The sequence below is a fragment of the Condylura cristata genome, unplaced genomic scaffold, assembly GCF_000260355.1.
Source record: "Condylura cristata isolate star-nosed mole 26May11 unplaced genomic scaffold, ConCri1.0 scaffold00028, whole genome shotgun sequence".
In the NCBI taxonomy this organism is placed as follows: domain Eukaryota; kingdom Metazoa; phylum Chordata; class Mammalia; order Eulipotyphla; family Talpidae; genus Condylura; species Condylura cristata.
This window is the reverse complement of record NW_004567129.1, coordinates 27,437,222-27,448,301: the sequence shown is the minus strand read 5'-3', so window position 1 is coordinate 27,448,301 and position 11,080 is coordinate 27,437,222. Positions and strand designations below refer to the sequence as shown.

Here is an 11,080-nt window from a genome sequence, read left to right as displayed (position 1 = left end):
GGGGAGCAGCGGGAGGGCCAGGAGAGGTCTGCTGCGCCATGTGGTCACCTCCGGGGCAGGCAGGGATCGAACTCGTGCTGAAGTGGCTTTAGCTTCTCAGTGCTGTGCTTTACCCCGCTGCGCCACCAGGGAGGGCCCTAGAGAGTACTTTCTAACAACGCCTGTCCGAAATGCTAGTGCCTGGGCTGGACGCTGGCCGAAAGGGACAGCCCCTAAAGGAGAGAACTGAGACCACTGGCCAGAGGTGACTAGGGACTGGCCATGGACTGGACAGTGGCATCAGAGCAAAATGCAGCCTTGTTAGGGGACTCCAGCTTTGTGTGAGCATTGCAGCGTATGCTCACACAGACCTAGACAGCATGGCTGGTGACACTCCTGGACTGGATGGCGCAGCCCCTTGGGACCACGGGTGTGTATCTGGGCTGTTGTGGACAGAGCTATGTGGTACTGTGACTTTGCAAGAGATTGCCCTTGCATACAAGAAATATACACTGATGGGTTTGGGGCCCTCCCTGGTAGCATAACAAATTAAACCACAGTACAAGTCTGGCCACAGCCACTTCAGCACTAGTTCGATCCCTGGCCAGGGAGCTGACCCACATGGCACAGCAGACTTCTGTCCTGCCCACTGCTCCCCTCAGCAGTGTACTTCATCAATCTGCCTGTTCTGCTCCCCACTCTGTCTCTCATGAATCCTCTCACCCCCTCTGCACCTCTGGCCTGTAGCCCAGTTCTGTATGCATAAATAAATAAACCTTTACAAATATAAACACATATATAGTTAACACTGATATGTTTAAAGGTACCATGTCTACAACTTACTTTCAAGCAGTTCAGGGAAAAAATGTGGGGTGTGGAGGGAAGTGGAAGGAAAGAGCAGATGTGGCAACTTCAACATCTGAGAAAAGGGCTGAAGGCCACAGGGAAATGCTTTGAACTAACCTTGCAAGCTTTTCTCTAAGCTTGAAATGATTTCAAGACTATAAATGCCAAAGTAAAAGCATTTCCTAGGTGCTGGGTCCTATTGCAAGAACTTCATGTATATTACCTCATTTAATCCTTGCCACCCTCTCATGTGAAGCTGAGGAAACTGAGATCAGAGAGGTGCAGCAGCTTACACAAGGTCACACAGCCAGCAGGCAGCATAGCTGGCGTTTGATCTCAATGTGGTGGCTGTATATGCCACACTCTTAGAACACTAGATCCCTTTTACTATATTGATACAGTAGCCAGATCAGCATTTCCAACTAACGTATTACAGGGAAGGGACTACTCAATGCTTTTACTGTGATCTCAATCAAAACTGATAAAGGCCCTTCCTGGTGGTGCAACGGGTTAAAGTGCAGCACTATGAAGCTATCTGCAGCCACTGCAGCAAGAGTTCAATCCCCAGCCAGGGAGAGACAGCAGACCTCTCCTGTCTCCCCATTGCTCCCCTCAGCAGTGTACGTCATCAGTCTGCCTGTTCTGCTCCCCACTCTGTCTCTGGTGAATCCTCTTACACCCTGCGCTTCTGGCCTATACCCCAGTTCTGTATGCACAAATAAATAAATCTTTAAAAAAAGAAAACTGATGAAGACCCCAGCTCTTAACCACTGAGTAAACAGTGGTTTTTCTATTTTATAGAAAAGGAAACAAGTTCAAGGAGGTTAGCCATCCTGCCTAAGGCCACAGCCTGCAGTCTTTCCAAGCACATCACACAAACATGTTCCAGTCTTGGGCTCCCATTCAGAGGCTGCCCTCGGTCGGTCTGTCCATCCAGCCTGGGAGGAGGGAGAGAGATCTGACTTGTTGGCAGGAGACCCCAGGATTGCTGCAGCTTGTAACCACTAGCCCCCCACACCGTCACATGCCAGTCACTCGTGTAATCTCAGGATCGCTTACTTGCATTTATTAAGCACTTACTGTCTACTAGGGCTCCCACTCAGGCTTTCTGCTCATTTACAGACAGTAGCTGAGCATGTGATCTGTGCCAGGCGCTATTCCAGGCACCAAGGCAGTGACTAAAGAAGACAAAATCCCTATCATCACGGAGCTGACATCTTCTCGGTGGTGAGGGAACAGGCGAGTGAACACCTTTGTCATTTTAATGCTGGTGGTAAGGGTTATGGAAAAAATAGCCCTGGGTGAGATGGAAGCAAGGGCGGTGAAGAGACAGCCGCTCCAAGGAAGTGACATTTGCGTGACCCTTGTCCAAATGACAAGAAGGAATCAGCCCTGATCATCTCTGGGGCGGAGAATGTTCAAAGAGGAGGGGAGCCTGGACAAAGACCAGTGGCCAGAGGGAGCCCGGGGCACAGGCTGGCAGCGGCAGGAGCCAAGGGCTACGTGGGAGGAGGTTTGCATGAGCCCCCTGAACCCTTGACAACACCTAATGTTGTCCCCAGTTTTCTGATTAGGAAATTGAGGTTCAGAAAGAGAAATAAAAATCGCTTGCCCACAGTTAGGAAATAAGTAAATGGCAAAGTTGGGATGTAAACCAGAGATCGGGGTCCTAATCGCTAGACATGCACAGCGATTTGCAAACTTTGTGCTATGTCAGAATGAAGGGGACGGGATGGTCTGGTTAAAAATGCAGCTTCCAAGCCCTCCCTGGTGGCGCAGTGGGTTCAAGTGCTGCACTGCAAAGCTAAGCCAAACCGTGGCCGCTTCAGTGTGAGTTTGGTCCCTGCGCTGGAGGTGACGCACGTGGCGCAGGGGGGCACTTCGTGGATCTGCCTCTTCTGCTCCCCACTCTGTCTCTGGTGAATCCTCTTTCCACCCCTACACTTCTGCCCTGTACCCCATTTCTGTATGCATAAATAAATAAAATCTTTTTTAAAAAATGCAGCTTCTTTGCTATCCAGTCTTCCCCTCATGCTAAAAGCCTGATCAGTGGATTGGCCAGACCCCAGGGGGTTCTGGTGTCGATCATTCCAGTTGAGAAACCCCAGTTGAGAAACCCCAGTCTGGGTAAGGTTAGAGGTTGCCACCCGTCAGAGGGAAATGAAATCTACTGGGGATGCCATGACTACCTCGCTGAAAAGCTAAAATAAGTAAGCCAGAACAGAAAATAGCTACATGCCCCTCTTGCTCCATGGGCTAACTACATTTTCTGAAACTTGTTTCTGTTAAAAATAGGCATGTGTGTGGATGGAGCTGGAAGGGATCATGCTTAGTGAAATAAGCCAGAAAGAAAAAGAAAGATACCGGATGGTTTCACTTGTAGAAGGAGCATAAAGGACCAGGGCGGAAGAATAATAATAATGAACAGCTACATACCAGAGACATTTTATGAGGGTGGAGTGGGGGATGGGATCAAAAATGGTGGGGGGAGTGCACAGGACCATGGGATAGCACACAGGTGAACTGGTGATGGGAAGCCCACAGGGATTACAACTGAGATGGGAAAAGGTAGCAAATGATGTAGAAATAAACTATTTTTTAAAATAAGCATGTGTGAATGCACCTAATTTGTCTGCACTTGCATGAGTTGAAGGCAACCCAAATTCATCAGCAGGGCAAGAAAACTGTGGGAGATTCACAGAATATTCCTCAGCAACAAAAAGAAATGAATTCTTGGTACATGATACACAGACTTATGTCAAGAATATTACACCATGCAAGAGAAGACAAATAAGCCTGTATCACATACAAAACACTAGAAGTGACCAGTAGAAGTTATAGTGACATAAAGCAGACTGGCAGACCATTAGCAAAGAGCGAGAGGAACTGTTCTGGGGTAAGGGAAACATTCTATATTTTGATAGGATCCTGGTCACATAAGTATAAAGAGTTTGTCCAAATTCATGGAATGGCAAACCTAAAATGGGTACCATTTCCTGCACATCAGTTTACCTTAATTAAGCCGATTTTATAGTGCAAGTGTGTACATTCATGTACTGGGTTTCAATATAAGTTACAAAATAAGCCATGCCTTACTGGTGGGACCACGTCCCAGAAGATTGAAAAGTTCAGGAAAACAGACCAAGCCTGGGGCCAAGGGACACCAGGGCCAGGTCCCGGGGCCAACACTAGCTACCCTGCAAGTGTGAGCCCAGCTTTCCTCTTGGGGAAGCAGAAGCACGAGGCCTCAGGGGCATCTGGAGATGACGCTTCCCTGGCCTTGACCTTGGGCGAGTGACTACGCGGCTCAAGCCTCGGTTTCCCGCAAATCTCCCCTGGAGATAAAGATAGGGCCCGACCTCAGAAGACAGGGCAGCTAGGGTATAATTAGATGCATCAGAAGACGGCAGTCCTGGGCACTGCTGCTCAGGGGGTGCTGGCCATGGCCTTGGTCTTACTAGGGCCAGAAAGGAGAGCCCAACCCATGGTGTCTAAGGGACTGGGGCTGGGGCAAGAATCCGGGGTGAAGCTGAATGTCCAGCTGTCCCTATCCTTCATTACCAGCACCAGTTGTTTCCTCCTCCCACCCAGGAAACCGGACCCCAGTGACCAGGGTCCTATTCTGGGGCCGGAATGCTGCGTCAGCATTTTGTCAGGGCCCAGGAGGGGAAGCTGAAGGAATAGTGCAGGGTCATCAGACCTTGCCCAGAGGAAAGAACATCACCTCCCATACTCACACCCCCACACCCAGCCAAGTCACTGGAGGGAAAAGTGGGAAGGACTATGAGATGGGCAGCCCCTGCCTGCTGCCCCTCCCCCACTGCCATCCTCACCCTGTCCCAAGCCCAGTCCCCAGGAAAAAAAAAAAGGCTATTCTGGGAAGGACACCTGTTGTTCCAATTTCCATCCCTGCCCCCCAGCCAGGGTTCAGAGACGGGAAAGACAGAGCTATAGAGGCAGAGGAAAGCACAGGAAACCTAAGGCCAAAGCACAGAGACAGAGACAGGGAGGTGGAGATGGAGAGGCACAGGCGACCAGAGAGGGATCTGGAGACTCCATTCAGAGACAACAAGGAGCCACAGACGAACCTCCTTCCCAAAACCAAGGAGGAAGGAAGAAGACCCAGAACTAAGGGGCCAAGGGGCCCCGAGGAGACGCTTTAGAGCTGAGAGTTCAATGGAATTGGGGTCCTCAAGTCCACTCCAGCCCCCTTCCCAAGAATGTAAATAGGTCAGAGTCTGGAACAAGAAGAGAATTAGGGCTGGGGGTGGGGGAGGACGGAGGCGGCTATATTAAGCTCAGGAATTAGAACCACCTTCCCGGAGTGCCTGCTTCCAGGGTGGGAGGGGGTGATTCCTCAGCAGTGATCCCTTCTCAGAGACAAATCACTAATTTCAGACTACAAAGTGGCCAAAGCGCCTTCTTCCCATTCTGCAGGGTCAAATTCTGCGAATTTTCTGTGGTGAGAAAGGGAAGAGACTCGGAGGCACGAAAACGGAGCAAGACAGAGTGACACTCATCCAGAGAGACCCCGAGCCTCAGAGATCGTCAACAAGCAGACAGAGACAGAGAGACACTCAGGCACCCGAGAGATACCTCCTGAGACACCCAGCACAGAGAGAAGAGATACTACGCACCGTCCGCAGGAATTGGACCTCGTCCTCGCCCTCTCCTCCATCACCCATGATGTCGAGTTCCGAGGGGCCGGGGTCTGGGAGTAGAGGGAGGGGGCCACAGGCGGGGCGGTGGGTTGGGGGGCGGGCTGGGGTCGGAGACCTCCGGAGACGCCCGAGGTACCCGCGAGGTAGATGGAACTGCGAGGAGGGCGCGCGCGCTGGACAGAGCAAGGAGGAGGTTCCCGCCCCCTGGCCCTCATTGGGCCAGGAAGACAAGGCCACGCCTCTTTCCAGGAGCCCCGCCCACAAGCCCTGAGCCTTGGCTACAGGCTGCGGCTCAGGCGGAAGAAGGGGCCCTATCGCAGGTCCCCTATCCAGGAGGTAGGTGTCCTCTCTCCAGCTTCATTTTAAGGAAGGTGCCATCATTTCCCTTTTCAAAGAGTACAGACTCAGGCTCTGAGAGGGGAAACCTTTGCTTGATGTCATAGAGCAGAAATGGGTCCTAGGACTTTAAAAAGCACTACACGTAGTGATTAAAATCAGGACTGGCAAAGGTGTCAGACAACCTGGAACTGAATCCCAGCCTGTCACAGCCTTACTTGGAGCCTGGGCAGTCATTTAACCTGTCGTGCCTCAGTTTCCCCCATCCGGTAAGAGGAAAGTAATAATACCTACCTCACAGAGCTGAGGCAAGGATTAAATGATATGTCTTATCAGATTAAAACAAAATAAACACACTTAGGACAGCACCAATACATAGTACATATTATGTAAATGTTGCTACCATCACCATTAAAAATTGATTAGGCAGGACAGAACTGGGGTATAGGCCAGAGGTGCAGGAGCAGTGAGAGGATCCACCAGAGACAGAGAGGGGAGCAGGACAGGCAGAGTGATGAAGAACACTGCTGAGGGGAGCAGCGGGCCAAACAGGAGGGGTCTGCCGTGTGGATCCCCTCCCAGGCCGGGATCAAACTTATGCTGAAATGGCTTTAGCTTCTCAGTGCTGTGCTTTAACCCGCTGCGCCACCAGGGAGGGCCCACCATGTATAGTTTTAAGGACAAAATTCAAATCCATGACATAGTCCTCATACCAATTTCAAGAAGTCAGTATGCTAGTGGTGCCCATTTTGCAGATGAGGAAAGCTCCCACAGAGTGGTGCAGTGATTTGCCCAAGGTCACACAGGCAGAGCCAGAGATATGAACCAGAGCCAGGGTCCTTAACGATTCTTCTTCACTGTTTGGATATTTGCATAATAACTCCTATTTATAACAAAACCCCACTTTTTTTCTAACACGTTTTTTTCTCCCAGGGACTGCCTGAGTCACAGAGGGCCACTTGCTGGACCACCCCTTTATTCAGATAAGTACCCTGGGCTTTAAAAATTGGAGAGCAGAAGCCTGGTAAGCAGCTCTTACTGATTCTGGCCCTGCAGGCTAGAGGAGACAAAGGTTCTTGGGGAGCCCCAGGGCTCTGGGGAGCTATGACAGAGCCCTAAAACAGGAAGCTGTGAGGCCAAGAGGCCCAGGGGAGGATGCCACACATATCTGGGCCTGCTTCCAGGTAGGTAGCTTTGTGCCTCTGAGGACCAGTTTCCTCATCTGTCAACAGACTATGGAATTGTTCCTGCCTCTTGGGGTTGGGGAAGATTCCATGAGAAAATTCATTAGTTCATTTTTAATACTGCTGCTGATGACAGCAACACTTCCATAATGATTACTATGCATTGGCACTGCTTTAAGTGCTTTTTTTTACAGTGTGTCCACTTTTTGTATTTTTTAAAAAATGTAAAAGTTTGTTTTTACATCACTTTGTGCATTTTTTCATCTCATTTGTAATCCCCCTGGGCTTCCCATTACCAAATCATCCATGTGCCATCATAAGTGCTTTTTTTTTTTAATAAAATGATTTCAGTTAGGACCTCCCTGGTGGCTGGTCCTCACCAGCCACTGCTGCCTGAGTTCGATCCCCAGCCAGGGAGATGACCCACTAGCACAGCAGACCTCTCCTGTCTCACCTGCTTTTCCCCTCAGCAGTGTCTTTCTGTCAACCTGCCTGTTCTGCTCCCCGCTGTCTCTGATGAATCCTCTCACCTCCTGCACCTCTGGCCTATACCCCACTTCTTGTATGCATAAATAAGTATTAATTAATTTAAATGGTCTCATTGAAATTAAATGAGTGAAACAGCACTGTGAAGTAGAGACTATTAATATCCTGACCAGAAGGGGAAACTGAGGCACAGAGAGGTTTAAGTGACTTGTCCAAGCAAACTACATAATAGCTGACTAGTATGTGGATCTATTTAAGTGGTTGTATTAGTGTATAATTATATTTATATTTAAGTCATAAAAACAATAGCATACCATTCAAGAAAATTATATATAAAATTTACTAAGTGTATAATAGGTTATTTTTTTCTGTTACATAAAAACTGACTATATGATTATAATATATTGCATATAAGTTTCTACCATATTATTGAGTGATAGACTATATAATTAAAGAAGATTATATTAGGCTAATGTAATTATATAGTACAATGTAATCCTGTCCTTTATTTTACATTCTATATCAAATATTAAGCTTTTCTTTAGAATTTTATATGTGACATCAAATTAGTCTATGTCATGGTACATTATATCATAAGTTATTAATAGTGTTTCTTTTTTGGTCAGCCACCATTATGACTACCTGGTTACTGGCTACTTGTGGGAGCTTCACAGGACTCCTTGGTGACTGACCCTTCTGTTATTCACCCCCCCCAGGTGGTGGACACCCCAGCTGTCCCTAGGATCCCCAAAATAACGTCGTAGTGAACATCCTTGTATATGCCCCCTCAAGGAGTGGAAGGAGAAAGTCTCGGTGCGACAGGGTCAGAATTCACTGGCAAGTGACAGTGACTTGCATGTGCTTAGACGGTGCCCCGTGCTCGTGGCAACGACCCTCCACCGCCTCAACATCTGTTTGACATTTTCTACCTCCCTTTGTTTGCCAGACCAATATGATGATTATAATTTTAATTTGCACTGCTCTGATTGGTTACCAGCCATGTCTAGCTTCTTCTTCGGGACTGTTAAGAGCTTCCTCATCACCCACTCCTTATCTTTGCCCATCAGAGTTGCTATCTTCTTTTGCTGACTTGCAGCTGCTCCGCCTACATCCTAGATATTAATTTCTCATTGATAGACAGTGTAACTATCTATTTCCGTTTTGTTATCTGGTATTTGTCCCATGGTGTTCTCATTCAAAGAAATCCTTATTTGCATATTATCAAAGGCATCCTTTTTCTGCTTGATGAGTTCCTGTGGTCAAATTCAGAGTCTTTTCTGCGTGACTGTCACTGTTACTGGGGGTATGACCATCCCTGAGGAGCTCCAGGGTGAAATGCGCATGTCCCAGTGCCAGCCTTTCCGACCTCCTCCTGATATGCCCAGGAGCCCGGAGACACTCACACTACAAGTTGGGCTCAGCCCGGAACATTCCATCACCTCTCTGAGATGCAGGTGCTGCTGAGAGGAACTAGGAAACAGCACTTTAAGGACAATGTCACTTGAGGCCAAAGGAGAAAGAGAGAAGAGGCAGGAAGAGGAAGGATGTGGAGAACGGCTCAGAAACAAATTGGCATGCTATGTAATAGAAAGTTAAAACAGATCCTGTGCTTGTCTGGATTTCTGGTATGCAAAAAAGTGAAAAAAATGGAGCAAAAATATACTTCTAGGACAGCTTTGATTGAGTGACTAATACACTGGGTTTGGCGGAATCATATTAATTACTAGGACTGTTCATTCCACTCCTGGGTCTCTACCTAAAGAGTTGCACACCTTAATGTTCATCAAAAGGCAAGTGCTAGAATGTTCAAGACGGCATTATTCACAGCAGCTCTGACTGGAAACTACTTAATCATTAAATTGTAAAATATAGTCATGTATTGGGCCCTCCCTGGTGGCGCAGCAGGTTAAAGCACAGCACTAAGAAACTAAAGCCACTTCCGCATGAGTTCGATCCCCGCCTGCCCCGGAGGAGATCCACATGGCGCGGCAGACCTCTCCTGACCTGCCCACTGCTCCCCTCAGCAGTGTACTTCGTTGATCTGCCTGTTCTGCTCCCCACTCTGTCTCTGGTGAATCCTCTCACCCTCCACATCTCTGGCCTGTACCCCAGTTCTGTATGAATAAGTAAAATATATATATAGTCATGTACCACTGTACATTTTGGCAATTGACAAACCACATATACATCGGTGCCAATCGGCGTGTCTTCTAGCCTGGGTTTGTAGTAGGGCTACACCATCCAGGTTTGTATTGTCACTAGACCCTGGCATTGGCACACAATGAAATTGTGCAACAACACATTCCTCAGCATGTCTCCCCATCATTGAGAAATGCAGACTGTGTCACAATGGACAACTATACAGCAAAGAAAACGAATAAACTACAACCAAAAACAGTAACCTGGAAGACATATCACAAAGACATGATATTGAATGAAAGAAGCCAGACACATGAAGTGACTCTTTTTGTGAAGCTCAAATGCAGATAAAGTAATTCTGTTAGCAAAAGGCTGGAGGTAACTTTTGGGGGACAGCATTAGGAAGCGGCACAGGGCACTGGTAGGGGAGAGGAATGTCCTGGTTCTTGATTTATGGGTTTCATCCCAAGTCTGGGCCTTACCTTTGTTTATATGTTTATGTATCATAGAAATTCTTTTCCCAAATGTGTCACACTCGACACATTTTTTCATTGAAGGACAAGACACAAACATGTTTCTTGAAAACTGCTATTATATGACATTGGTCCTCCCTGCTGGAGAGGGACTGTGGGAGACTCCAGGGAGAGAACTCCCAGAAAGTTTACCTCTCTCCCTAATGTTTTCATAATCAGACAACATTCTTTAAGAGTGTGAGAACTGAATGAGTTAATATTTTAATATTCAAAATATTTACCATACTGTGTGGTATACAGTCAGTGGTACATAAGGGCTTGTGGCAATGAAAGTAATGGTGAGAATGTTTTCTGGGCTACACATGGTTTTATTAAAACTAAACTAGAGGAAAAGAAATGAATGGATCTCCCCAGTAGTACAGGGGTTAAAACCAGCTCTATCAAGCTATTACCAAACAATTCGCCCTCTAATCCCTGGGTCAGGGAGCTGACCCACAGGGAGCAGCAGACCTCTCTCCTGTCTCACTGCTCCCCTCAGCAGTCCCCGCTGTCCACCTGTTCTGCTCCCCATTCTATCTCTGGTGAATCTTCTCACACCCTGCTCCTCTGACCTACACCCCAGTTCTTGCATGCATAAATAAATAAAATAAATCTTGAAAACAAAAACATACAAAATGCTGCGTCTTGTGCATTTCCATTCAAACCCTTGTGCACGGTATAACTATGTCCACATAGACTTGCCGGCCTTTGAGTTTCTGTGTGAGTACATAGATGTGTCATATCCTTTTTTTAAAAACATGGTTTATGGAAGCCTAACAGTGACAGAACAGAGTCACGGGTCTAGAGACAGAAAGATAGGGGAGACAGGGAGAGAGCCTGCTGGACGTTAGGGCCAGGGGCAGGCGGCACCGGAAACCTCAGCCCAAAGGGATCCCCAAGTAGGGGGAGGGGGCCTTTGGTCTCTCCCCAGCCTCTT

At 47.8% G+C, this 11,080-nt stretch overlaps 1 protein-coding gene across 1 annotated transcript in view; it reads right to left on the bottom strand.

The window, feature by feature from the left end:
* Positions 1 to 5,510, bottom strand: part of RYR1 (ryanodine receptor 1 (skeletal)) — a 97,012-nt gene extending 91,502 nt beyond the window's left edge. The window contains exon 1 of the mRNA XM_012730493.1: positions 5,463 to 5,510. Within this exon, the coding sequence (XP_012585947.1) occupies positions 5,463 to 5,510 (48 nt within the window). The remainder of the gene's footprint in view (positions 1 to 5,462) is intronic.
* Positions 5,511 to 11,080: the final 5,570 nt, after the last annotated feature.